At 45.6% G+C, this 27,312-nt stretch overlaps 2 protein-coding genes across 4 annotated transcripts in view; both read left to right on the forward strand.

The window, feature by feature from the left end:
• The window catches only part of MYO9B (myosin IXB), a 45,508-nt gene extending 27,219 nt beyond the window's left edge, over positions 1-18,289 (forward strand). For 2 of the 3 annotated variants that reach the window (XM_030966718.1, XM_030966719.1), the window contains 27 exons: positions 448-558; positions 2,723-2,762; positions 3,223-3,345; positions 3,774-3,854; positions 3,972-4,082; positions 4,567-4,689; positions 5,179-5,328; positions 5,450-5,616; positions 6,170-7,135; positions 7,649-7,715; positions 8,055-8,185; positions 8,822-8,979; positions 9,088-9,266; positions 9,736-9,834; positions 10,326-10,502; positions 10,984-11,025; positions 11,571-11,682; positions 11,769-11,839; positions 12,339-12,537; positions 13,125-13,253; positions 13,805-13,910; positions 14,586-14,717; positions 15,673-15,796; positions 16,223-16,270; positions 16,742-16,878; positions 17,135-17,262; positions 17,412-18,289. In XM_030966718.1, the coding sequence (XP_030822578.1) occupies positions 448-558; positions 2,723-2,762; positions 3,223-3,345; positions 3,774-3,854; positions 3,972-4,082; positions 4,567-4,689; positions 5,179-5,328; positions 5,450-5,616; positions 6,170-7,135; positions 7,649-7,715; positions 8,055-8,185; positions 8,822-8,979; positions 9,088-9,266; positions 9,736-9,834; positions 10,326-10,502; positions 10,984-11,025; positions 11,571-11,682; positions 11,769-11,839; positions 12,339-12,537; positions 13,125-13,253; positions 13,805-13,910; positions 14,586-14,717; positions 15,673-15,796; positions 16,223-16,270; positions 16,742-16,878; positions 17,135-17,262; positions 17,412-17,848 (4,348 nt within the window). In that variant the 3' untranslated portion in view covers positions 17,849-18,289. Of the gene's footprint in view, positions 1-447; positions 559-2,722; positions 2,763-3,222; positions 3,346-3,773; positions 3,855-3,971; positions 4,083-4,566; positions 4,690-5,178; positions 5,329-5,449; positions 5,617-6,169; positions 7,136-7,648; positions 7,716-8,054; positions 8,186-8,821; positions 8,980-9,087; positions 9,267-9,735; positions 9,835-10,325; positions 10,503-10,983; positions 11,026-11,570; positions 11,683-11,768; positions 11,840-12,338; positions 12,538-13,124; positions 13,254-13,804; positions 13,911-14,585; positions 14,718-15,672; positions 15,797-16,222; positions 16,271-16,741; positions 16,879-17,134; positions 17,275-17,411 lie in introns of all 3 variants that reach the window. The other variant, XM_030966720.1, reaches the window with a different exon arrangement.
• Positions 18,290-18,775: 486 nt separating this feature from the next.
• USE1 (unconventional SNARE in the ER 1) lies at positions 18,776-24,116 on the forward strand. Its single transcript, XM_030966617.1, has 8 exons — positions 18,776-18,919; positions 19,078-19,127; positions 19,670-19,748; positions 20,442-20,594; positions 20,783-20,801; positions 21,492-21,522; positions 21,761-21,923; positions 22,125-24,116. Exons 1-8 carry the CDS (start codon positions 18,782-18,784, stop codon positions 22,305-22,307), a joined length of 816 nt encoding a protein of 271 aa, XP_030822477.1. The 5' UTR covers positions 18,776-18,781; the 3' UTR covers positions 22,308-24,116.
• The last annotated feature ends 3,196 nt before the right edge of the window (positions 24,117-27,312 follow it).

A 27,312-nucleotide genomic window follows, 5' to 3' on the forward strand; every position in this document is an offset into this window, starting at 1 on the left:
ACAATTTGTTTATAACTTACTTTTCTGATGTAAGTCAGTTTAAGTAGCCTCATTTGAGTAGTCTAATCTCTCTATAAAAATGTTTACTCTTGGTTATAAAGAAGCTTATATTAACCTGAAAAGCTTCCTTGGCTTAACCCTAACAATTAACCTCTCTAAAGTTCCCTCTATTTTCTGAATTGATGGCTCAAGAATTTACATTAGAAGGTAGAATCAGAGAATAAGTTGAGACTCTGGTAATTAAATTTTAGAGCACTGATGGAGTAGAAAGTGCTGACTTGTCATCAAAATCATTAGTGTTTAGGAAAAAGTAGCCTGGGATTGACCTGCTGCATTTTGGAGCACACTTGGTGATGGAACCTTTTGGGGTTTTAACTCCTTTTTTCCCCCTCTCTCACGGCTCTGTATCTCTGTTTGCCACCTGTGTTTTGCTGTGGATCATTTTAGAGACATGCATGAACAAATCATCGCCAGTATTAAAGGACTGCCCTGGCAGGGTGATGATCCCTGTGAGCTGCTTCGGTCCCTCAGTCAGCTTCAACACCGCTCCCACCTCCTGTGAGTGCTCTGGCTATTGCTTTGGAAGTGCAACAAGAACCAGGCAGTTACTCCAGTCCCTAAAAATTATGCTTGTCCCAGATTTCTCTTTTGAAAAATGCTAAACAAGACAATTAAAAATAAAACATACCTTCTGGTAGAGAACACCTTGTTGCTTCATTGCATTAGTTGAAAGTTAAACCTACTTATCATGTGAATTTGCTTTAAAAGCCCCAAATATGTAATATGAGCTTGTTTTTGCAAAATATTCAATAGTGAGATCTCCCACAAGGTGTGACAAATGTTTCATGAAATTCAGAGTGCTGGTGCTGGATGTATTCCTGGGTTTAGAGTCTTTGCATCTGCAGTTCTGTGCTCTGGTATATAATAAGTAAATGTAAACTGGGTGGCTCAGAGCAGGAACCTGCCCTATATCACAGAGTTAATATGTTTAGAACCAGCAGGATGTGAACTGCAACTTTCTTTCTGAGAGCTTCCACTGCTTCACCTTCTGTGTGTGCCTGAGAGCTGTGCCTGAGGTGTCCTGCTCCCCTGAGGTGTGTGTGTCCTGCTCCCCTGAGGTGTGTGTGTCCTGCTCCCTGAGGTGTGTGCCCTGCTCCCTGAGGTGTGTGTGTCCTGCTCCCCTGAGGGTGTGTGTCCTGCTCCCCTGAGGTGTGTGTGTCCTGCTCCCCTGAGGTGTGTGTGTCCTGCTCCCTGAGGTGTGTGTGCCCTGCTCCCTGAGGTGTGTGTGCCCTGCTCCCTGAGGGTGTGTGTGCCCTGCTCCCCGAGGTGTGTGTGTCCTGCTCCCTGAGGTGTGTGTGTCCTGCTCCCTGAGGTGTGTGTGTGCCCTGCTCCCTGAGGTGTGTGTGTGCCCTGCTCCCTGAGGTGTGTGTGTGCCCTGCTCCCTGAGGTGTGTGTGTCCTGCTCCCTGAGGTGTGTGTGCCCTGCTCCCCTGAGGTGTGTGTGTCCTGCTCCCCTGAGGTGTGTGTGTCCTGTCCTCCCCTGAGGTGTGTGTCCTGCTCCCCCGCGGGTGTGTGTGTCCTGCTCCCCTGAGGTGTGTGTGTCCTGCTCCCTGAGGTGTGTGTGTCCTGCTCCCCTGAGGTGTGTGTGTCCTGCTCCCCTGAGGTGTGTGTGTCCTGCTCCCCTGAGGTGTGTGCCCTGCTCCCTGAGGTGTGTGCCCTGCTCCCCTGAGGTGTGTGTGTCCTGCTCCCCTGAGGTGTGTGTGTCCTGCTCCCCTGAGGTGTGTGTGTCCTGCTCCCCTGAGGTGTGTGTGCCCTGCTCCCCTGAGGTGTGTGTGTGCCCTGCTCCCTGAGGTGTGTGTGTTCTGCTCCCCTGAGGTGTGTGTCCTGCTCCCCTGAGGTGTGTGTGTGCCCTGCTCCCTGAGGTGTGTGTGTCCTGCTCCCTGAGGTGTGTGTGTGTCCTGCTCCCCTGAGGTGTGTGTGTCCTGCTCCCTGAGGTGTGTGTGTCCTGCTCCCCTGAGGTGTGTGTGTCCTGCTCCCCTGAGGTGTGTGTGTGCCCTGCTCCCTGAGGTGTGTGTGCCCTGCTCCCTGAGGTGTGTGTCCTGCTCCCTGAGGTGTGTGTGCCCTGCTCCACTGAGGTGTGTGTGCCCTGGTCCCTGAGGTGTGTGTGTCCTGCTCCACTGAGGTGTGTGTCCTGCTCCCTGAGGTGTGTGTGTCCTGCTCCCTGAGGTGTGTGTGCCCTGCTCCCCTGAGGTGTGTGTCCTGCTCCACTGAGGTGTGTGTGTCCTGCTCAGACATCCCAGAGTTCCTGGTGCTGGGACATGCATTGTCCTCCTGAAAGCAGTTGGGTGCTTTCACAGAGCTTCTGGTGCCAGCAGCTGTAACTTCTGAGTTGAGCACTTTTATTTGCTAGGCCTTGTGTTATAATGAGTTTAATGACCATACAATTGCTAAAGAGAATAACTCAGAGGTAATGTTTCACTTTTGAAAGCTTCCAATACCTGCAGAGTTTATTTAAGAAAAATGAATTGTTCTTGTTGCAGAGCAGTTTGCATTTCTTGCATTGATCACTTGTAAGAGTCATGCATGAACACACCCTGGTGCTGTTGTGCTCATTTTCTTCTGTCCTTTACCTTACCTCATAAATTGCACCAGCTTATGGCTTGCTGAAATAATCAAAAATCATGTGCATTTTTTTCCTTAAATTATCTTTAATATTTTCACAGGAAAAGTAAAGGTGTCAAGCAAAAGCAGATCATTCCCAAGGTAATCAGAAAATTTCGATTTCTCTTGGGTATGGGCTTTTTTTCACTGTAAATTTAATTTTGATTGACAGAACTCAATTCACTACTGTTTTATAGTGTAGGAAAGTTGTGTTATTTATTCTGACAAGTTAAAAAATAGGTGAATGTTCACTTTAGTAAGAATTGTTTAGTTAGACAGATATGAAGATGTCATAAGTGTATAAAGTAATTTTCAAGTCAGGGAAGGCAAATGCAGTGACTATGTGATTCCTCTTGTTCACCTTACACTCTTGGGACAGGGTAGTGGAACAGTTTCACTCTTAAGAAATGTTTTGGCCCAAAATAGAAATAATCATGAAATATAACATGTCACTGAATGTGGAACTCTGGGTAGCTGGTTTCATTCTGACTCATTTCAGATAAAATATTTCCCTTTTAATTCAAAGACTTGCACTTTGTTGATTATGAAAACTTTTTTGTAGAACTTGCTGGATTCCAAATCTCTGAAGCTCATCATGAGCATGACTCTGCATGACCGGACTACAAAGTCCCTTTTGCATTTGCACAAGAAGAAGAAACCCCCCAGCATAAGTGCCCAGTTCCAGGTAAGGGACACACCTCAGGGAACAGCCCCTCCTGGGCTGATCTAGGCTGGTCTTGCTTGGAAAACCAAGTGGGTTTTATTCTTGAGGTTTTTTTGAAGTGGGGTTTATTGCTTTATTAAGTCAGAGTACATTTTGAGATGCCATTTATGCCATGAAATGTGTCAGTTCTCTGTACTGATCATCCTTGTATACAGATCTAGTGCTACTGTGTGAGCATGTTCAAACCCTGCTTTAAATTCTCTTGAGAAAAGCTAAAAGCAAATACCAAATACAGGGATGTGCTGAGCAATGTGGGAGAATCTGTTTGGATTTTGTACAACCATGAGACCTGAAACAACCTGATTCTTGAGGCAGAAGCTATCCTGCTGTCAAACACCACTCAAAATGCTGGTAACTGAAGAAAAACTTCTGTGACTGTTTCATTTCAGGCTTCACTTAACAAGTTGCTGGAGACCCTGGGCAGAGCTGAGCCGTTCTTCATCCGCTGCATCCGCTCCAATGCAGAGAAGGTGAGGCTGCCTCAGAGCTGAGCTGCCTGCTGAGATCCAGGGCTCCAGCCTTGAAATCTCTGTTTCTGCTCAGGCTCCTCAGGCTCTCACTGGCTCTTTTCTGCTGGTCTCTTACAGAAGGAGATGCTCTTTGATGAGAGCTTGGTGCTGCAGCAGTTACGGTACACGGGCATGCTGGAAACTGTGCGGATCAGGAGGTCTGGCTACAGTGCCAAATACACATTCCAGGTACATGGGAACTGGAAGTGGGTTGTGCTTTCAGGAATATCTGCTCTCTTCAGAAAACACATCTTGTGTGTCTCTTCATACAAGGCTCATGACCACTTGGGCTGTAAAAATGCACTGTAGTTTTGAGATGCATGGTAAAAAGTCATACTTAAAGTGTTGTGGGTTGTCTGCCAGGAAATTTCCTTCACACAACCAGGAAGAAACATTCTGAGTGCAGTCAGTGCTGTCTGATATGGGAATTAGTTTTCTGTAAAAAAACTCTGTGTAGGTTTAGAGATCACATCCAGGTCATCTTTCCCATTAACAGAAGCTGACTGTAGCCTGCATTTTACATGGAGAAATAGCTCAGTTTGTAGTGAGAGGTAAATATTTTCAGATCCCTGCAGCTTAAGTGTCTTAAATAGATTTCTGTTTTAGAGCTAAAACTCCAAACTTTGGGAGCTGCCTTCTAACTTTGGTCTCTTGCTGTCTCTGCTTTTTACAGGAATTCATCGACCAGTTTCAGGTGTTACTGCCCAAAAATGCCAAAGCCTCCAAGGAAGACATTTGTGCTTATTTGAATAAACTAAAACTGAATGAAAACTACTATCAAATAGGGAAGACCAAGGTCTGTGAAACTTTCTGTAAGGCAGTAAGAACCACTGCTGTACACTGCAAAATTCGGTGCAGTTCATTTACAAGTGTTACTCTTCTCTGCTTTTTATACCTGAATTGGCTATTTTAACTCTTGCAAGTGGTGACACAGAGGTTATACTTGACCCCTTGGTTTTGATGCCAACCTGGTTTCTTGACTACAATACAAATCCATGTTATATAGATAGTTTGGGAAATCGTTGCTGTTGGCATTTGTCAAACAGATCAGTGTTTACATTTTAGAAAGGTTCTGTGATTTGAAGGCTGTAAGGACAGGTGTAAGTTTTAGAATCCAAACTCTGAAATTTAAAAGGATTTTTATCTTTTGGGCAAGCTGTCAGCCAGTAAGGTTTGATGCAGTGGTACCAAACCATTACCTTATCTGTTTTCTTATTATAGTTCCAGTGGGGGCTGAAAGGCTCCTGTTAACTGCTTCTTGATGAACTTTTCTTTACCTGAACAGGTTTTTATGAAAGAGGCTGAACGGCAGATACTACAGGATACACTACACAAAGAAGTGATCAGGAAAATCATCCTCCTCCAGAGCTGGCTCAGGATGGTTTTGGAAAGGAGACGTTTTCTCAGGATGCGGCAGTCAGCCGTTGTTTTACAGGTATCTTTGAGAACTACCAATACCTGTTGTTATTTTCCTAACAACAAACAAACAAACCCTGTCATGGAGCACTCCTCACCTTGAGGCAGCCCTCCCTCAGTTCAGGAACATCCCTTTGCAGGCGTGCTGGCGCTCCCGCCGGGTCAGGATGGCCCTGCAGAGGAACAACGCTGCCATCGAGATCCAGGCGGCCTGGAGGCGGCACCAGCAGAGGAAACGCTTCCTGCAGCTCAGGAGGAGAGTTTGTCTCCTGCAGACCCTGGTCAGGGGGTACCTGCAGCGCAAGAGGTAAAGGGGAAGGAGCAACGTGGCATAAAAACATCAATTTATCACCTGGCTTCACCTGCCTAACTCAGTCTGTGTGTGGCGTGGCTTAGTCAACAACTTAGTAAACAACCTTGCTACCCAAGGAAGTTGTGGCTGCCCCTGGAAGTGTCCAAGGCCAGGTTGGGTGGGGTTTGGAACACCCTGAGATAGTGGAAGGTATCCCATCCCCATGGCAAGGGGGATGGGAATGAGATGATCTTCAAGTTCCCTCCCAACCCAAACCATTCTGGGATTGTATGAACTTTAAGATAGTTACTGCCATGTGATATTTCAGTCAGTATCAAGTGGTCAGTGGAGTGTGGACACTGGATAAGTGCTCAGAACTTGAGTTTTATTCAGCTCAGCTGCACTGGTGCTGGTGCTGCCAGTCCTGACACCTCCCTGCAGTCCCACTGGCACTGTAGGTGTAGTTTGGGTCTGTATTGCTATTTGGGCTGCATTTAAGCAGTTGGTGGGGTTTTTTTGACCCCTGGGCATTAAGGATTTGTGTTTTCATATTAAAAATTCTTAACAGATACCAGAAAATGCTTCTAGAAGGGCAGAAAGCTCAAGAAGAGCAGAGAGAAATGCAGGAAGATGAAGACAAAGAGCAAGATACGAGCAAGACGTCCAACATAGATGAAGATAAGAGCAAGGATGAGCGAAGTGAGCCAGCAACAGATGAGCTGCCTGTGAAACATGAGTCAGAGACAGATCAAGCTGTTGAAGATAAAGATCAAGCTCAGAATGAGCCAGCTGAAAGCTTGAGCTCATCTGAGAAAACCCAGAAGCACACAGTGGAGGGCTCGGAGAGAGTGAGCAACAGCCGGGAGAAGAGGGAATCCCGTCGGCAGAGGGGGCTGGAACACAACGACTTGCAGAACAAGCATGCACTCCTGTCCTTGGAAGGGCCATCTGCATTGTGCCATGAGGAGCAAACTGTTTCTGAGGAAGCCCTGGAATCTGCTCCAGAGGCAGAGAAATCCACAGCACAAGAAGATAATGTCCTTCAGGGAAGCAGTGAGGGAGAGAAAAGTCCAAGTGAAGAAAAAACTGTTTCAGACACTCCACCATCAAGTGAGATAAAAGAAAGTGATTCTGTTCCTGAGCAGCCACCTGGATCAGATGCAGAGGACATAGCAGCTGATAGAGCAAAAACACAACAGAATCAAAATAACCAAATAAAAAGCAGCCAAAGCTTTACCTGCCCTGAAAGGCCAACAGATCTTGCACTGAAAGTTCATAGCACACTGTCTGCTAGTGGCAGCTTCCAGGGCCCTGCTGACTGCTGGGCAGATAGAAACAGGCGGCAGAGGGCAACCAAAGACCTGGACAGCCCCACTTCTGCAATCCAGAGATACGTGGATGACCCAGAGAAGCTAAAGTACAAGAGAGAGAAGTGGAAAGGAAAGAGGCAGTCTGATGCTGGCCAGAATGATGTGCTGAGTCAGTCTCTAGATGGAAGGATACGTGTGGACAAGTCTCCTCAGGATCAGCTGGAGTAAGAGCACCTTCCTTTTTTTTCTACTTAACAGAAAACAGATACCTGTAATGTTTAAAACTCAATGGAGAACTCCTGAGAGCTTGTACATTTGGGCCATGTGGGAGCACATGGAGTTGTGAACAACTCCTGCTTTTCCTTGGCTCCCAGTCCTGCAGTGAATCTGTATAGGCAGAATGTTTTCTGAAGCTCACAAAAGCTGCAAAGCCTGCCTGGCTGTATTAAAAGGGGGAGTCAGGGCATTAGTTGAAATAGTGTCTGGAGTTTATTTTCATGTGTCCTTTACCCATTGAAAACAAGGTTTTAGTGACCTGCAGCTTGCAAGCATCATCCCTCTGATATGGTAGGAAATCTGACATTCCCATGCTTTTTCACTTCTCCAGTACATTTTGCATTTAAAAGTAAATTGCAGGGGCTGACTCAGATGTAGTGTTGATATGTGGGGTATTTAAAAGATGTGAAGAGGCCACAGATTTTATTGAAATATATATTCTGAAACTTATCTTACTACAGGAAGAAGGGGAGTTCAGCTTCATTAAGTGACCTCTCAACACTGGCCCAGACTGTTGCCATGACCCAGGTACTGATGCTATTGTACATATTTATACTTAATTATTGTTTATAAATATTAAAGATTTGTGAATAATTGTCTGTCGTGTATTTGTGTGACTTCAGGTTGATTTTCTTTTTGTTTGATACCCATGTAAAAACAATCAGGAAATATTTGAAAATACATTTTTTAATAAATGGATCCTTGATCAAAGCATTAAATATGCTTGGCTCTTGTATTAGGAAGCTAATATCTATTGGGTAAAGTGTATTGTCTTGATGAAGTTAACTTCACCATTCTAGCTTTTAAACCATTTAAAGAATCTATGTCACTCAAAATGCAGTTTTTGACCCCTCCTCTCTCCTGTAGCTGTCACCAGACCCAATTGAAGAAGAAAAAGGCAACAAGAAATACCCTGTGCAGAAGAAGCCCAGTGACCACTTCCCCAGCTCGGACACGGCCGTTCCCGTGCAGCCAGCGAGTCAGCAAGGGGATGCCAAGTATGGATTGTGTGTGTGACTGGCCTGTCTTTCAGAAAATGGAAAAAAAAAAAGAGATTTTCCATTAGTTCTTGAGCTGGGCACCTTGATTGTGCAGAGGCACAAGCTGGCATCAGCTACATGAGGGGCTGTGTTGCTGCTTCGTGTTGCTCTGAGCATGATATCTGAGCCTGCTGAGGAACAGATTCTCTGCTTGCATAACACTTTCTGTGAAGTAGTTCTTTTTAAAATAAGAACCAACTTACAGCTGGGATTAAAGGTTCATGTAGTGTAATACAACACCAAGAGAAAAGCTGAAGAGCCCAGCAAGCATGTAATGCTGCTTCCCTGGCCTGCTCCAACCTCTGGCACTCTGCAGCCCAGAGAATTCCTGAGCCAGAAGTGATGTTTTGGATATGTGAGGTGTTGTCTGTGTTTGCTGAAGGTTGTGCTCTGATCTTGTAAATGCCAGAAAGTCCAGGAGTGCTTTCACATTGTCTTTCCTTTTTTTGTGCTGCTCAGTTTTTCTGCAGGTTGGGCCTTAAATATTCCCCATAGTTGTGAATCCTGTTGTGGGTTATTGTTAAGAGCCTGTTCTTGTGGCAGAGCCAGCTTCCATTACTAATGGGACAGACTTGTATCTGCTTTTGTCTTCAGGTCTGCTTTCAAAAGCCCTTTGCGTAGACTTTTGGGGAAAAAGCCAGACAAGAAAATTGCAAAGGAGAGTTCTGATGTGATTGAGGAAGGAGACGGCCTCTCCCTGGTGTCTTGTGTCCTCTTTACAGACACAGGAGGTGTCCAGAAAGTTTCAGAAGGTGAGTTTGGTGGTTTAACCCTCAGCACAGTGAGGCTTTCTTGTGAGGAAGCAAATACTGCAGAATTCCCTCACCCTGCTTGAACATCCAGATCCATTTCTTTGGCAGGTTCTTTGGGGCAGCCAGGCCGCCCCCAGGCTGCGAAGGAGAGCAGCAAAGCCAAGAAGAACAGAACCATAAAGATCAGCAAGATCTCCAGCGTGTCCCAGAACTGGCGCGCGTCCATGGTCCGGGAGATTGCAAACGCCAACGAGCTGAAACACCTGGATGAGTTCCTCCTGAACAAGGTGAAAGGCTCCCAGCCATGAAAATTCAAACCTTTGTTCACTGTTTGTGTAGAATTTTAGAGCCTGCTGGTTTAGGTGTAAGTTTGTGTTATAATCTAAAGAAAAGGGAATTGATTGGATGGTTTGACTGAGTTAGTCTGCATTAAGGCCCTTTCTGTTCTTTTCCTCAAGTCACTGAATGCCTAATATTGCATTAAATACAATACAGGGCATTCATGTTTGTTCTTTGTTTACAAATGAGTGGGCAGCAAAACTTGTATTAAAAAAAAAGCGAGAGTTGTAAACAGAGAGTTCTCTAAAGCCTAACTATCCAACTCTACTGTTTTGTATCATCAGCACAGTGCATTAAAAAAATGTTGTTTTAAATAATTGGAATGGTCACAAATGACTAAGCCCAGCCACTGAAGCTTAACTCTGTTCAGATGTTCTTTTTTTAACAAAATCTGATGCAGATGTATTTTTTTTCTAGATCAATGACTTACGCTCCCAGAAGTCTGGTGTTGAATGTTTGTTTTTTGAAGCCACAGAGAAGTTCAGAGGAAACATCAAGACCATGTACTCTGCTCCTGTAAGTAGTAAGTCTCAATAAAGGGAAGTTGGCAGGCAATAAATGAGTTGAGTGTGCAGGTTAAAGGCTTGGCCTGCAGCTCTTCAACAAAGCACTTCAGCAATTCTCAGCATAGAATTCAGAGCTGAATGTTAGATTCATTTTACAGTTCTGCTGTAATCTCAAGCAGCCTGCTTTGTTTTCCTTTGGTCATTCACTCAGCCATAAATTTATTTTTAGGAATGGATGGATTTTGCTGTCTTCAGCGTCCTCTCACGCTGAAGAGAGGAGCCAACAGCTTTTCCAATATTCTTCTGACACTGCCTTGTGTCAGCCAAGTGCTGTTGGACAGTGCAGGAGGGAAGTGTGTTAACTTATTTCTGTCATGGGCTGTTATCTTTGACTTTGATCATGGCTGTGATTTTTCACCTCTGAGCTTAAGTACATGAAAATATGAAACTGTCTCAACAGTATTTAAAAGGAATGTCTGACAAGTATTTTTCCTTCTTTAGAATGGACAAATCCATGTTGGCTATAAAGATCTGGTGGAAAATTACCAGCTCCTAGTTACAAACCTGGCCAAAAAAAGGGAAGAGAAAGAAGTCAAGCTGGTTTTGAATCTCTTTCTATCCCTTCTGGATGAATTCATTAGAGGATATACAAAGAAAGAGGAACCTGAGCAGCCCAAGGTATGAAAGTTATTCTGTTGCTGGTTTATGGTATGATGAAACACTGTTGCTCTGTTTAACATAGGGGACCTGTGTTATCTCAAAAACCTTTTCCATGGCATTTTTTATTATTTGGGAAACACTTGCCATACACACATCGTGTGTGTAACAAATTCTGATTGCTGATACACCTTTATGGAATTGTTAATTTTTTAACTTAATATTTTCAGAATCTGAAAGTGTGCATTTTCTTTGGTGAAAACATAGGAGTTCTCTGGAGGTTTGAGAGATGGAGTTGCTTTGTCATCAGGCAGTGAGCTCAGTTGGTTTTTAGGAAGTTGATAGTGTGAGCTCAGACAACCCTCAAACCAAGCTGAAGCTGCAGGATAGTGTCTCGAATGTCTGGAGGTGAAGTAAAGTCTGGGAAACTCAATAAGGGGAAAAAAAAGGAACGGGATGTCTGAATTTCAAAGACTAAGGCCAGTTTTGTTTCCCATTGCAGCAAACCAAAGCCCAGAAGAAGAAACGGAAGCAGGATCGTGCAGTAAGTGTTTTCTTTCTGCAATAATCCAAGTCCTCAGGTGCACTCACAGAACACAAACACCCTTTGAAGAGCTTGATTTTGTACTGACATTCTGGGTTTTTTTGCATGCTCATTCACTTACCTCTTTTATGAAGGTGTAACAATACAAAATCAGTTTTCACAAAGCAGAGATCTTTCTCATGCAGTGATAGGTGGTACTCAAGCATTTCCTTGCTTGTCCATAGCTTCCTTTAAAGTCTAAAGGCTTTTTCAAGCATGGGCTGTTAAAAGAAAACAACTACTAAATATTAATAACAAAACTACAGCTCTTTCACTGATGAACTTTAAGGCAGCAAGAAGTCAATTATGAAATATTCCAGCAAACCTAAGTTCCTTAAGATAGGGTGAAATTTGGTTTCAGGGTGAAATAATTGTAAAATAAACAGTGGAAATGTGAGATAGGGTAGATGGTTTTATTAAAAATCATAATAAGGTTTTATAAAAATAATAATAATAATTTTTAAAAGGCAAGAAGAGTTCACTGGTTCCTTGCTGTCTCTCACCAGATTGAAGAGCACAATGGCCACGTGTTCACAAATTACCAAGTGAGCATCCGGCAGTCGTGTGAGCACTGCTCCTCCTACATCTGGCCCATGGAGAAGGCCTGTCTGTGCAGTGGTGAGTGAACAGGCCATGTAGAAAGTGGGTAATTTAGGGTACAAAGTGTGATTTAGATGCTTGTAACAATTTGCTGCTTTCTCTAGTTTGCAAGCTGACTTGTCACAAGAAGTGCATGTCCAAAATCCAGAGCAGCTGTACCTCTTGTGGGAAAAAGGTAAGGCCTGTGGATCTGGGATGGGGTTCTGTGGTACCAGAAGTGGTGCGTGCAAAATGCTGCCTTTGTTTCTCAGTAAATGAACAGTGAATGCCCAGGCACTGAATAAAAATTGCTTAAACAGTTCCCTCCTCAGTCAGAGAGGGACTCTCACATCCTAGGAGGTGATGCTTGAGCTAATTTAGGAACCCTTCTCACAGAGTGTGTGCAGTATTGGCCAAACTGATAAAGCAATCCTGCAGTGTGAACCATAAAGGCTTTTTATTGCTGCAGCTCAGCAAATCTGCCTTATGATCCAAGGCAGAATAAAGCACTCAGCTCACAGCTGTGTCCCCCACCAGGGGCAGTGAGCTCACAGCTGTGTCCCCCCCCAGGGGCAGTGGGCTCAGAGCTGTGTCCCCCCAGGGGCAGTGGGCTCAGAGCTGTGTCACCCCAGGGGCAGTGGGCTCAGAGCTGTGTCACCCCAGGGGCAGTGGGCTCACAGCTGTGTCCCCCCCAGGGCGAGCAGGACACGGAGTCCCTGCGGGGACACTTCGGGGTGTGCGTGAGCGCCCTGACCAGCGAGAGGAACTCGGTGCCCGTGGTCATGGAGAAGCTGCTGGAGTACGTGGAGATGCACGGGCTCTACACTGAAGGCATCTACAGGAAATCAGGATCAGCAAATCGGATGAAGGAGCTGAAGCAGATGCTGCAAGAAGGTCCAGGCAGTGTTGACTCTTTGCATGTCATTGCATGATATCAGTTTTCCCTGCAATTCTCTTCTATCTGGAAGTATCTGTCACTTCTTTGTGTTTAAAAACATCTTTTTGCTAACTGTTCAGGCTGTATTATTTTTGTTGGCTGCCAAAAGCTGTTTAGTACCTTTAAATTGCTATCTTCTGCCTATTTTTAACTTCTGAATTGTACACTTAGTAGGTATGAAATAATTGTAAGGCTTCTTTGGACTGCTGTACATATTGAGTGTCCAAGAAGCCTCCTTACATGTTATTTGGGAACTGTGGCAAGGTGTGATCAGGGTGTTTGTATTCTAGCAAGGTTAAAATCTCTTTTCCTGGATGTTGAATTCCAGAGTGGCTTTGATAGGAGATGTGAACTGCATGTCCCCCAATGCCTTGGCCATCATGTTATCAGACTTATCAATTCAATTCAGAAGTTAAAAATAGGCAGAAGATAGTAATTTGGATGCTGTGAACAGGAGATTAGAATGTTTCTAATCTTATTTCTATGGGGTCTCATTGTGTGCATCAAAGGAATGAACTGCTCTAAATAAAACATTTCTTTTCAGACCCAAACTCAGTGAAACTGGAGAATTACCCTATTCACACCATCACAGGGATCCTCAAACAGTGGCTGAGGGAATTGCCAGACCCACTGATGACCTCAGCACAGTACAATGATTTTCTCAGAGCTGTAGGTAGGTTTAAAAACCATTCTTCAAGCATTTCTACTTTAACTCATTGTGTCCTTGGGAAAAGAAATTCTTAAGATGCTCATGCTGACTAAACAGCTCCTTCCAGTGCACTTATAACAATGATTTTAGACATTTTACATAAAACATTCCTCAGGGAATTTCTCCTCTAGCTTACTTCATCTTGCTTCAGGATTCTTTTTTTATTTTTAATGTGTCACAGCTGCTCTTTCTAAAAACTGAATAAGAATGTGAATAAGTTTTGTTTCAGGAAGGGTTTTTCTTGTTCTTCTGAACCATATCTGGATATACAGATACTTTAAATACCTAGATTCTTTTAACTTCAGTGGGATTAAGGCACCCTAGATAGTGTTGGAGGTCTTAGTGTGTCTCTTGATGAATGCAGGATAATTGCAGTGCCATGAGGGGTACTTTAACAGTCAGTTATAATGGTTGCTAAATGAAATGACAGTAAGACTTATCAGAATTTAGGAATTTTAAGCTTTCCACTAGCCTAGCACAGCAATTAATATCTTGTGTTTTCTCCCTTTGTGCAGAACTGCCAGAGAAACAGGAGCAACTCTGTGCCATCTACAGTGTCCTGGAGAAGCTCCCACAAGCAAATCATAATACCTTGGAACGACTCATCTTCCATCTTGTCAAGTAATGAGTTTAATTTCTTCATTTGTAGAGAAACTGTGATTCTGAGTGCTGCTTGAAAGCTTTCTGAAGTGTTAAACACCTTCAGTGTCAGTGTGGGGATTGTGCTGCTGGTTTAGAAATGAAAGAATTGAAGCTGGTAGTTGTGCTCATGAACAGGTGTGTGGTTACTTCTACACCTGGTGTATTTGGATCAAACCAGGTAAAAACAACTTTGAAGACAAGGTAGATCTCAAAGCCTTGGTGAATCATCCAAGCACCAGGATTTAGACAGAGGGGCTTGTAGTGAACTGAGGATGAACATAGGCAAGTCCCAGGAGCAGGGATAAATGGTGCAGGGAAAGGGCTGCTCTTACCCAAGGAGCCTGGGGACTTTCCAGGCAGCCCTCTGAACATGGGCAAAAGGGATTTTTTGAAGAGAAGATGCTGAATCACCAACATACTTCTGAGAAGCTGCCAGACTAACTTAACATGGGTGACTCCCTGATCCTTTGATACATGAAATGTTGACTACTTAGTAGGTGTAAAATAGTTGTAAGGCTTCTTTGGGCTGCTGTACATACTGAGTGTCCAAGAGGCCTCCTTATGTTATTTGGGAACTATGGCAAGGTGTGATCAGGGTGTTTGTGTTCTAGCAAGGTCCACTTACAATCTCTTTTCCTGGATGTTGAATTCCAGAGTGTCTTTGATAGAAGATGTGAACCGCATGTCCCCCAACGCCTTGGCCATCGTGTTTGCTCCGTGCCTCTTACGCTGTCCTGATACCTCTGACCCCTTGACCAGCATGAAGGATGTCTCAAAAACAACCATGTAAGTTTTGGCAGTCTGCTGAGAAGCAGTGTTTTGGAATGGGATGGAAGGTCAGCACCACTACCTGTATTTGTTACAACTTTATTCGTATCAAGCTGAGAAGCTGAGGTTCAAGAGTTGTTGAATTCTAGCTCTGCCAGTGCTGCCAGTTCATACACCCCTCTCGGACCTTCCACCTGTCTCTGTTTTACTAAGCATAAAGTAGGATGATCTATAAGTCTTTACTATCAGGTTTGTGTTTTACATCAAGATAACCTATTTTTTGTGGGGCTTGTACCCTAATTATCTATTTTGCTGAGATACAAGGCATAACAAACAATGTGATATTGAATTAAGCTGTCTCCTGCATACTTAGAACCCCCAATGATCTCTTCTGCATTGTTCTTTGAATTGAAGAAGGTTCTGTCCTTGATCCTCTCTGTTCTCCTCACCCTCCAGTAACTCTGGCTGTGAGAGCCCCTCACCATCCTCACTGCATGGCTGGCCTTGCCTCTGCCTCCAGTGGAAAGAGTTTGAAAAATGACAGCTTTTTGTAACTTCTTACTGACCCCTCGGGCCATAGAGGTGGAGAAGGGCAGTTGCAGGCTCGTTGTGTCTCTGCCAGCCTGTGCCAGCGCAGGGACAACAGGTAGAATCAGCAGGAGCTGTTGGCAGCTGTGGTAATGTCTGTGTGCTCACCACTGTGTACAGCCAGCATGGGAGGCTCTGGTGATCCCAGGAGGAACATGTGCCATTACCTGTCCATTACCTGTCCTGCTGTGCCTGCTGTGTTGGACTCTTCACCCTGTTTCCATGCAATGCTGCTGTGAGGGATGGGCTGTGACACTGTGGTCACCCTCCAGCCACGTGTGTGTGACAAACACCCCCAGGCCAGGAGCAGCATCCCACCCCACCATGGCTGTTTCAGAACCTTCATGGTATGAGACAGCTCAATAACACCTTGCCTTCCTCACAGGTGTGTGGAGATGCTCATAAAGGAGCAGATAAGGAAGTACAAGATAAAAATGGAAGAAATCAATCAGCTGGAAGCAGCAGAGAGCTTTGCTTTCCGACGGCTCTCATTGCTTCGGCAGAACACGGTAAGTGTTGAAATAAAACTTCCAAAATAGATAAAACTTCCACCAACTTCTTGGGGAGGGAGTGCTGCTTCTCCTGTCCATCCATTCAGTGAGTCAAAAATCAGCTGGAAAAAACAACTACCCAAAGCAGTAGGTAGGAGCTAAATATACAGCTGCACTGAAGTTTTGATAAATGAAGGGTGCAGGGGTGGGAATCTGCTTTTGTACTGGTCAAAATCTATTCCCATGTAATTCTGTCAGTGGAACTAAGATTGAGTGTCTGATATGGCAAAAGAGTTCCTTCACTCCAGAGATGGCTGGTGTGCAAAAATATGGTGCATTCTAGGAGGAAAAATACTCTTTGTTTTTGTTGTACTGATTAATACAAACCAAATTGTGTCTGATTAGAGGCTGCATATAGTGAATTTGGTCTCCATCTCTCCCTAGCTCTGGCCTATAAAACTTGGGTTCTCTTCCCCTTACGAGGGGAAGCTGGTATGTACAACTGCCTGGCTCCAGTGCATGGGTTTTTCTTATGGTACTCTTGCATGACTAAAATACTTACAGGGGTTGTAACTCAGTTTTAAACACTCTTTTGAACAATCAGGACTGCATGTACTGGTGCAACTTCCTCCCCAACTGCATGCAGGGCTGCTGGGCTGTTCTGTCATCACCTGGTATTTTATAGACACTGTATGTAACTTACATTGGATGTAATAATATTACTCATTAAGTGACTACTAAAACTAAGCTGAGCCTTACAGATCAAAAAAGGTAACAAAATCCTGGATATCAGGTGAATAGGAATTTTTCTTACTTTTTGAAACATTTGTGTGGATAACTAACAGCTCTTCATCAATTCCATCAGCCTCTTCTTTGACCCACTCATTTGTCTTCCACTCTGAAACTTGCAGATGGGTGTAGCTGCTTGTGACTGACAAGTGTTAATGTGAATCTGTGTTGCAGAGTAAAAGCTCTCAGGTAAAAGGAAGTGACAGTGGCACCTCAGAGCTGGACTCTGTGCATGAAGAGGAGGACGTTTCTGAAGCCAACCGGGAGAAGGAGATTCTCATTGATCGCATACAGTCAATAAAAGAAGAAAAGTAAGTTCCCCTTTACCTGGTCAGGCCGTGCCCTTTGCACTTGGAGGGAGCACAGGTAGTAAAGCAGGATGCCTTTAGTCCAAAAGGATCTAACTCTGTTCTGTAGGCCTTGATGAGGGGGAAAATGAAAATACAAAGCACTAGCTGAGAGAAAACACCATGGGCATTAATAGTTAATGACTACATGCTTTACCTCTGAACACGAGCTGGGTGAAGGTGCTTGTGTCAGAGGTGCTGCAGCCTGTGTTTGATGCAGGGAGGACATCACTTACCGCTTACCTGAGCTCGACCAGCGAGGCTCTGACGAGGAAAACGTGGACTCGGAGACCTCTGCAAGCACAGAGAGCCTGCTGGAGGACAAACCAGGCCGGGTGGATACCGAAGGTCAGTATTAAGGTATTAAGTGCTTTTTTTTTATTCTACATCTTTCATGGCATACAGCCAAGTGACCAAACATTATCTGGTCACAGTGGCTCGTATTGAGTTACATTTTAGGCTTGCTATCAGTGTCTAAGTATCTTCTTTCTTTAAAGCAATTATTGGATTAGACTGCTGTGCTCAGAGCTCCAGCGTGCCTGCCAAAGACATTTGCAAAGTGCCTTTGCTCCTGCAAACCTCTTCACATTCTTACTCTGCACCCCTGGCTTCAAGGCGCAGATACTCCTTAACATTGTCCAAGATTAAAGTGCCCCGTCGAACTCCAGTGATGCCAACAGCAAACATAAAACTTCCTCCCGGAATGTTCAAATGTACAGAATCCCAGGACGAGGCTTTCTCTAAGGAAGAGTGTCAGAGGGTGCAGCGGAGGGAGCAGCCAGCCAGGCGGACTGACAGCATCCACTCGGTGTACATTGCACAAGGGTCTGCACTGGCCCACGCTCAGGAACTCGGGGATGAATACGAACCCACAGCAAAACTCAAGCGCAGGTTCTCGGACCCTTACTCTCACATTCCCTGTGTGGAGAAGTGAAATTCTTCAGCGCTCTGGACTCTTCTTGAAGTCGACCACAGCTTTGGCTTTAACCCTTTGAAGGCTGTGAGCTTGTTCATGGTCTTTTAAGTGGCTGCGGGGAAGGCAGCCCAGAAATGTACAGTACTGTAAGGGTTAAGCAAGGTTGTTTAAAGCAAATATTCTCCACTTTAAATTAAAACCTTGCAAAGAAAGTAAAGTCCATGTTAAATAAAATACATGGATTGAGTGTACAGGAACCAAGCCCCCCCCCCATTCCGCTGCTGTGCCTTTTCCATTTGCCTTACAATGGACTCTCACGGGACCAACAGTCGGTTTAGGTCAATGTGTGTTGCCTTAATGTTTTGTATGATTTTATGACAATTTTCTCTATGGTTTACAGAACTCCTAATGTGGTAATAGCCTTAATTGAGACCAACATGTATAAAAGCATTTATTAAAACATTGCACTTTTAAAAAATACATGTGGTAGTTGATCGATGTCTGTCTAACAAGCAGTTTATTCCGAAGGAAGCCTTTACTCGGGTTACTGTTTTTATGAAGTAGTGAATAAGGACGGGGGAAAGGGAAGCACTGTGGTGTCACAGGGGAGGATTTTGGTGCTCCCTGGAGCAAAGGGGAGCTCCCATGCTGGGTGTGCTGTGCGAGCCGCCTCACCTCTGTTCGGGGACACAACCTGAGGGCGAGTTGCCATCCCACAGCAGCGCCTTGAGGCCACGGCCATGCCCCGGCCCCTCACGGCGCTGCACCATGTTGGAGTGAGGGAAGAGCTCATCTGGGCCCCAGCGCTGCCCCGAGCCGCAGCTGCCTCTGTGCCCATGTGCACGCCTTGAGTTTGGGGTGATTTAGGGGAGGGTTTTGGGTTTTTTAAATAAACCGGGGCGGTCACGGCCCGCCCGGCGCTTCCCGCCCCTCCCCGCGCTCCGCCCCAAGATGGCGCCCGGCGCTGAGGCGAGTTCCGGTGCCACCATGGCGGCGACGCGGCTGGAGCTGAACTTGATGCGGCTCCTGAGCCGGTGCGAGGCGCTGGCGGCGGAGCGGCGGGACCCCGAGGAGTGGCGGCTGGAGAAGGTGAGGCCGCCGCGCCCCGCCCGCCCTTCTGCCCCGCAGCACCGCGTCCGGCCCCTCAGTAACCGAGACGGGAGCGCTGTGGTGTTAAACCCACAGCCTTTGCCAGACAGGGGATTTCTCCTTAATGCTGTCACTTAAAATCTTGTTTTTGCCCTCAGTATGTGGCTGCCCTGGAGGACATGCTCCGGGAACTGAAGAAGCAGTCCAGGTGAGCGCTCTGAGCCCCTGGGTGCCTGTTGTGGGTTTGTGCTTCAGGGTGTGCCAGGGAAGGTTTTGGTTGGATACCAGGAAAAATTCCTTCAGTGGAAGTGGTAAAACACTGGAAAGGGCTGCCCGGATAAGTGATGGAGTCACCATGTCTGGAAGTGTTCAAAGAGAGAGCAGATGTGGCACTTTGCAATATGGTTTAGTGGGAATGGGGGGATTCAGTCGAAGTTGGATCTGGTGATCTTGGAGGTCTTTTCCAACATTAATGACACTGTGATTCAATAATCTCTTACCTGTAAGTCAGCCAAAGCCCACAAACACTACAGCAGTGTGTGCTTCCCTGTGGAAATACATATTCCTTGAGCCTTCCCTGCCTTGGAAAAGGTGATTTGCAGAGGGTTGCAAGTGTATTTCCAACCTGAGGCTATTTCTACTTCTTTGAAAAACCATGTGGGTTTTTTGTATTATTTCATTTGGAAAGTATAACACTAGAAAATGCTGATAACTTTTGGTTTTGATATTGTTATCTTTCAATTCCAACAGCAAGCCAGCCCCTGAACTGCTGAATGAATACTCTCGTAAAGTGGACTTTTTAAAGGGACTCCTAGAAGCTGAAAAATTGGTAAGATTTACTAGTTCAGCTTGAAAAGAGACATCAGTAGAGGATAAAAGGGCCGACTTTTAGCAGGGCTTAATCCAAGGTTTTATGTGGAGCTCCCGCACCTCAGGGGGCTCCTGCTGAGAGCCCAGGGAGAGGTGCCAGGGTTACATTTAAAGGGAGGTGGAAACATAAAGCAGATAACATTTTACTAACCAATAAGAAAAATTAAGGTGTGGATACTGGGGAATGGACATTTAAGTCAGCCTATGGAGAAACACTTGGGGGGTTGACTCCTGGCTGATCACTCAAAGTCCTGGACTGAAAGTTCTAGATGGAGGGGATGGGATGCTGAGTAATTGACAGAGAGCCAGGGTGGGGATTTGGGGATGATCTTAGCAAAGGAAAGGGATTACACAGGTAGAGGGAGGGGGTACAATCTGGGATAAACCATTTGGGAAAAATACAGGGATACAAAACCAAAACTATTACAAAGTATAAAAATGCACTACAACAGGGAAGCAGCTGTGGGATGCAAAAACAAAACTAATTAGGGAGGAGGATACAAAACCAAAACTAATTGCAAAGTGTAAAAACACACTACAACAGGGAAGCAGCTGTGGGATTGCACCCCCGTCCCTGTAGGTCACACCCCAGCTGCCTCACACTGCACAGTGTCATATCCATGACTGCTCCCTGCTTTTTCCCCACTCCCAGTCTTCATCCACAGAAAAGGCTCTGGCAAACCAGTTCCTGGCCCCGGGGCGCACCCCAACAACAGCCAAGGAGAGAACCCCGGCCACCAAAACCGTGCACCTGCAGACCAAGGCGCGCTGCACGGGCCAGATGAGGAGCGAGCTGCTTGGCACAGTATGTTCGCTGCTTCTTTACAGATTGTCCTGCTTGTGTTCAGCTGCCTCGGGTGGCTGCATCTCACAAATGTCCCAGGCTGGGTGGGGAGGCAACTCTTTAAATCCTGGGCACAGGCACTCTGCCAGGCCTGTCCTTTATCACTGACTCTTTGTAATCTGCTGTTTTGGTTCTTTTTCTCCTCCCAGGACCCCCTGGCTACTGATGGTAAGTTCGATCTGTTGATTCCTCTGTGTATTACAGAGAAGGGAAGAGGGAGGTCAGATATTCAGTATTTCCCAAAGTGTACTTTTAATTTAGTGCCTCCCTTCTTTTCAAGACAGCAGATTTTAAAAACAAAAGCCCTGACAGATGAAAGCAGAAGTGTGGTTATCAATGGTGGCAGGGACTTGCAGGAAGCTCTTTTTGTAGCATTCATGCAGAAACAGACATTCTAATTACAGAATTAGCAGGGGCAATTTATTTTGTGCCTGTTCCCTTCTGCTCTGAGCAAACCATGTGATCCTGGGTGCTTTGAGTAGGTGTTGTTCAGTTCCTCTGGAATACACAGCCATGTTATTCACGTAGGGAACTGGGAGGAATTAATTTGAGGTTTCCATGGCTACCGTTAGAGCAGCTGGAGCCGGGCCAATCTAACGTGTCCTGAAAGAACACTGAGACACACGGGCTGAAACCCTGCCCTCAGGGATGTGATTCAGCTGGGGTTTTTCCCCTCTTTTGATGTTGGGTGTCCTCTTTTCCCTGCAGAAAGCTGGTAGGCATTTGACACCCATATTCTTTGGGGTAGAGGCTAAGTAGGATTTGGATATCAAAAAATCCCTTACAGAAGACTTGTTTTCTCAGCCTGTGATTGCATGGGAACTTATAACATGCTAAGCACTTTTTTTATTTTTCCAGATTCTGAAGAGTTGAACATAAGGAGGCGAAAGTAAGTCAAAATTTCTCATTCCAGTGCTCAGTGTTTTGGGAACTGTTTTCCCAATGACCTTTCAATCCCGGATTTGCTCTAAATAGGGTGAAGTGTCTGCTTAGAGAAACCAAAATATAATGCCTTCAGCTGACTCAATGGGCCTTGTTGTCTTGTAGAGATGTAAAACCTGGGGAAAACTTGTGAGATCAACCCACAAGGAAATGTAAATCCCTTTTTTTCCCTCGTGCTCTTGCAGAGGCCTCACATCAGACGAGAAGCAGTCGGCAGTGGAGCTGGATGCTGTGCTGCAGCATCACCAGGACATGCAGGAGAAGCTGGCTGAGGAAATGCTCAGCTTGGCTCGCAGCCTCAAAAACAACACTCTGGCTGCCCAGAACGTGATCAAACAGGACAACCAGGTAGTGCATGTTGAGCTGTGGCCCCTCAAGTTTTGCAACCCACAAGGTTCAAGTGCTGATGTGTGAATTCCTGTAGCTTGATTCTGGGTTGGATTGGAGCGGGGGCAACACCTGCCTGCAGCTGAACCTTTTCTCTGTTGGGGGAAGCTGCCAGAGTTGGCAGCTGTGAGGCTGACCCTGTTTGCTCTCTTTGCTCCACAGACACTGTCACACTCCCTCAGGATGGCAGACCAGAACTTCGAGAAGCTCAAGGACGAATCCGACCGCCTGGAACAGCACGCCAAGAAATCTGTCAACTGGCTGCTCTGGATAATGCTAATTGTAGTTTGTTTTATATTCATCAGCATGATTCTCTTCATCAGGATTTTCCCCAAACTGAAATGAAAATTTCATTTTACTTAAAGCTGCCTGCAGTGCAGTGGGAAAGCTCAGCTGGTGTGAGAACTGTCACAGTCAGTGCCCTTAAAGAGGCTGTGCAAGGCCTACCTTGCATCTCCTCCCTGTGCAGGCAGCGGGGGGAGGCTTTCCTGAGGAAGGCTTTCCACACTTGCATACTTGTTTACTTGGTGACTCTTGTTGCCTCTTGCAGGGAGAGCTGAGGTAAGGATGAGAATTTACACTGAGCTGCTAACAAGTTCTTTAGTGGATAAATACATTCATTTTTAATGTGTTTGTGACAAATGTTATGACTCCTCAAAGGCGTTTAGTCAATACAAAGTTAACTAACAGTTGAAGTCTTATATTCTTTCCTGTCTTCACAGCTCTTCTGTACTGACCTAGGAGCTTGCTGCCAACAGGATATTTAATTTCAGTTCTGTAAATACACAGCTGCAGGTGTAAAAAGAGAATTTTGCTGTTCAGGTGCTTGCTTGGCTCAGATTCAGAGTATCAACAGGTAAAACTCTTCTCAGGCTCACCTTTTGCCCAGATGGGTATTTGGGACTTTGTACTTCACCATCTTCTCCAGTATAGATTACTACAGGACTGGAACTGCTTTCTGTGCAGTGTTTGCCTCCCTTTTGTGTGTGCAAACGTTCTCACTTCTCATTGTGGTGTTGATGCTGTTGCATGAAGGAAACACCGTGACCCTGCCACCTTCCAACTGTACACACAGTGCTGCAGGTGGCACAGACCTCACCTGTGCAAACATGCTTGTGCTGGAAGATGAGGGCAAAGGAAGGTGGTGTCTTCAAGATAGAAATAATAATTTAAAAATATTCAGCCTTTCTTTTTGAGCAAATTAGTCCTGTTAAGTGTTGTCTTAAGAGTTCACTAAAATAAAACAGAGAAAAAAGAAACTCATCTTTTTAAAACACTGCTGCTACTAGAAAAACTTGGAGACTGTAGTAAAGCAGGGTTTGTGTGACAGCCTGAGAGTCTCTGTAGGTGCTTGTGATAAGCTGAAAGCAAACCCTTGTGCATCCTGCTGGTCAGTGTTCAGCTGTGTCCCATGGAGGAGATGAGGGGCAGCAGGTGACCCTGGCTGTGCTTTGGTCTGGAACCAAACCATGGGGTGTTCCAGGCCTGGCTGCTGATCCCAACAGCCCCAGGACAGGGCATGATGGGGGAAGAGCTGTTTATCACAACTGGGTTCTTAGGAACATCGAGCTTTGCTTTGAACACATCCCAAAGCACCAGGCTCTGTGTCAGAGCTGTGCTCTCTTCTGTACAGAAATGTGACATTTCTCATTTCTGGTAATGAAGACAGTTAGCATTTTTTACACAAAATATTTCTGTTTGTTTAACACAATGTTTGCAATGTAGTATGCCACTCACTTATGGATTATCAAATGAATAATTATATTATGAGGTACAGCTTTTAATTCCAGCTACTCGGATATCTGCAATATACTCCTGTTTTACTTACCTTGAATTTAGAGAAATTTATTGTTGTAGCAATCAATTTATGGACATTTCTACTTTTCCCAGTTGTTTTCCTTCATCTGTATGTAATGTTTGACATTTCACTGTGCTTCATTAGTCAATGCTGTGTCACCAAATTATTTTTCAATTCTGATTGTTCACTACTTTCCCTGCAGGCATTTCAATGCCGAGCTCTTCTCTTAGAGGCTGAATGTGATGCTGGAATGGTTTTTGTGTGTGAGATTTTGGGATGCAACATTAATGCTTCATTGTCCATAACACTGTCCTCTTTATTACTTGAAATAAATTATTTTTTCCTAGTTTACAAAAGATTTGGTGCATCACTGCAGACAAGTTTAAAACTGACTTTTGCTGTCAGCAAAATGGGTTGCCTGTAACTTTCTGGCACTTATAAATTAGGAAATTTTTGATTGGAAAGACATGAAAGGGAGCTGCTAGTGATAGCTTGTCTCCAAGAAAACATCCACCCCTCCAAGTCACAGATACTGATTTACAAAGAAGCCTGCATGGAGTGAGTTCAGAAACCACTTAACTTTGCCCATTGACATTTCATGGGTGTTTGTTATGTTGAATGAACGGCCAGGAGTGAACCCTGTAACACTTTTTGTTATCTCCAGTGGCCGTTGAGCACTGAGCCTCTGCTTCCTGGGGCTTCTCTCCCAGGTGGAAAAATGTTCCGTGCTCCTCCCATCCCAACGGATCCACTGCCCTGCACACAAAGGCTGGGTTGTTGTCTTTGCCTTTCTCGAGTTCATTTAGCAATTGGAGTCATTCAACACCACTTTGAAGATGGGAGCCGGTGCTATTTAGAATAAACAATGACTCAGGGCTTTGTGACATTTCCCAGATGAATGACAGTTTTTATTTTTGACTGACCTGTGGGGGGTGGTGGATGCTCTGCTGCTCCAGCCCTCAGCTCCATTTCATGGCACAGGGCTCTGTGCAGCTCTCCACAGAATAATACATGTAGAATATGGAATACATATAGAAATGGCCTTCTGTGAGAGTTGCTTAACTTTCCCAAAAGCTTGGGAAATCCAGATGGGCAGATGTTTATCAGGCACAGGGCTGGGCCTTGCTTGGCTTCTTGGCAGACTACCTGCTTTGAGAGAGCAAGGAAAATTAAACCAAAACCCTTTTGGAGGCTTAGGTCATGTCAGGCCAGTGGATGCAGAGGTTCAGAGTCTGGCAGCAGCAGTGGCTCTGGGTCAGTGTAAGCTTTTCTGGCAAACACCCTTGGTGGCAGAGACTGTGTGTGTTACAATGCTCAGTGTTCAGCAGTGTCCTCAGCGCAGATGGGATGTGCTGGAAGGATCCTTCACAGGCTGTTGGTGCAGGAATGGCAGGAGCAGGACGCTGGATGCAATGGCTCCCATGGCTGGGCAGTGCCAGGTTTTGGGCACGTGCTCCTTTGGGTTTTCTTTGCACTTTGTGCATCAGACCTGAGAGGCTGTGAGCAGCTATTCTGCCAGAAAGGAATATCCCATGAAGAGTGAAAAGGAGGCAGTGGGCAGAGCAGGGTTCTGCTCCCGACTGTTCCCTGTGTGACACCCAGTGTCACCTCCCTTCTCATTGTCTGCTGTAAACCTGCCATGAAACCTCAGAACTGAGTCTTGTGATTTATAGGTACGATTTAGTTTCTTTTAGGAAATAAATTCTTCCCTGTGAGGGTGGTGAGGCCCTGGCACAGGGAGCCGTGACTGCCCCATTGCTGGAAGTGTTCCAGGCCAGGCTTGATGGGGCTTGGAGCAACCTGGGATAGTGGAAGGTGTCCCTGCCCATGGCAGGGGTGGGATGGGATGGGCTTTTAAGATCCTTCCAACCCAAACCATTCTGTAATTCTGTGAATCACAAAAACTGTAATGGCAGTGCTAGAGCAGCTCGGAGCAGATACTCAAATGTCACAGTCTGCAGCAGAATTCCCAATGTAATTCCCAAGTGCCAGGGCCTGGCGTGGGGCTGGCTGGGAGCTCCTGTCCTGACCTGCCCCACTGCTGGGAATCCGTGTGCGCTTGCCGTGTGTCCCACTGAACGGGAGTGACATTAAACCCAACGGCACTAAATCAATACCACCTGTCACATGATGCCACCGTGACATTTCTGGCATCAGCTCTCTCTCTAATAGGAGCTGGAACTGGGAAGCAGCAGCAGTTAGTGAATAATGGATCAGATACGCCTGATTTGTAACATTTACAGAGGGAGGGCGTGTCTCCCAGCGACAGAACAAACCGGTTATCAAACGGGAACTGGGAGTTCTGACTCGTCCAAAACGCAAATCCTGAGCAGTGCAGAGCACACAGCCAGGGTTTTGGAACCCTGCTGCTCCCTCAAAATTAGACTCTGGATCAACAAAAACAGGCATTAGTGTCAAGAAATAACCAAGGAAGGAGGGGCTGGGGGTGAGCTGTGCATCAGAACTGGTGTAGCTGGTGGCTGGGCTGGAACCCGGCGTGGCCGTGCTGTGGCTGCTGCCCTGCACGTGGTGGCTGATGGAGAGCAGGGAGCCTGGCAGCAGGTTGTGCAAAACACGCCTGGGGTGCCTGAGGTGAGCCTGAGAAGCTGTAGGGAAGGATAGAGGATGGAGGGTGAGGAGGCTCAGGAGGCTGAAGGCCACATCTGTCTGGCTGTCTCACATCTGGGCCCTGCTCACCAGACCCAGGTTGGGAATGCTGACAGTACTTTGTTTTTTTCAAGTTGAAAACTTTGATGCTGAATTAGAACAAAAATATTCTTACAAGGAATTAAAAACAAGTTGAATGTTGCATCTGCCTCTGTGACACCCAAAAATCAAACTGCACAAAACCAGAAACTGGACCAAAAAAAAAGCTAAAATGAGGCAGTGCTGCAGTTGGCCACAAAGAGCTGGAATTTGCATCCTTCATCTCCAAGGTCTTTGACCTGCATGTAGCAGAGAGATGCCCTCTGCCATTTTCACCCTGGCCAAAATTTGTATTTGCTCATGTAACAATAGAATTCTCCAGAAGGATCTGACAGTGTTTCCTGTTTCAACAGTAAAAAGCTGAGACTTCTGTCCTTAGCACATAAAGTGACCGGATCTCCATCCTCTGAGCCTTCTCACTGACAGAAGTCACTTATCGGATTTGGTGTGGACGGAAGGAAGGGTAAGAAAGGAACTCTGTCAATCCATGACGTGAAATATTTTATATTAAAAGATTTGGCCGAAGGTTTTGTGTGACTCTAAACAGGATGAGATAATTTTCCAAGGTCAGCTCTCCTGTGCTCTCAGCGTTAGGTTTAGTCACTGAGAAGTCAATCCCGTAAACCTTCGCAGCAACATCCTGCCAGTGATGCAGAGACTTGGCTGTTGTTGGCTTCAACAGCAGCTCTGCTGCATCTTCAAAGGGCAGGAGGCTGCATAACGTGCAAATTGCCTGGTGAGAAATGTGTGAGCAGGAAAGAGTGCCTGGCAAATGAATAAAAACAGAGCAACCCCAGCCATGGGGTAACCCTTCACCCAGGCAGTTGCAACTTGTTCAGAGAAGGC

Source organism: Camarhynchus parvulus, chromosome 28 (assembly GCF_901933205.1).
Source record: "Camarhynchus parvulus chromosome 28, STF_HiC, whole genome shotgun sequence".
NCBI classification, from domain to species: domain Eukaryota; kingdom Metazoa; phylum Chordata; class Aves; order Passeriformes; family Thraupidae; genus Camarhynchus; species Camarhynchus parvulus.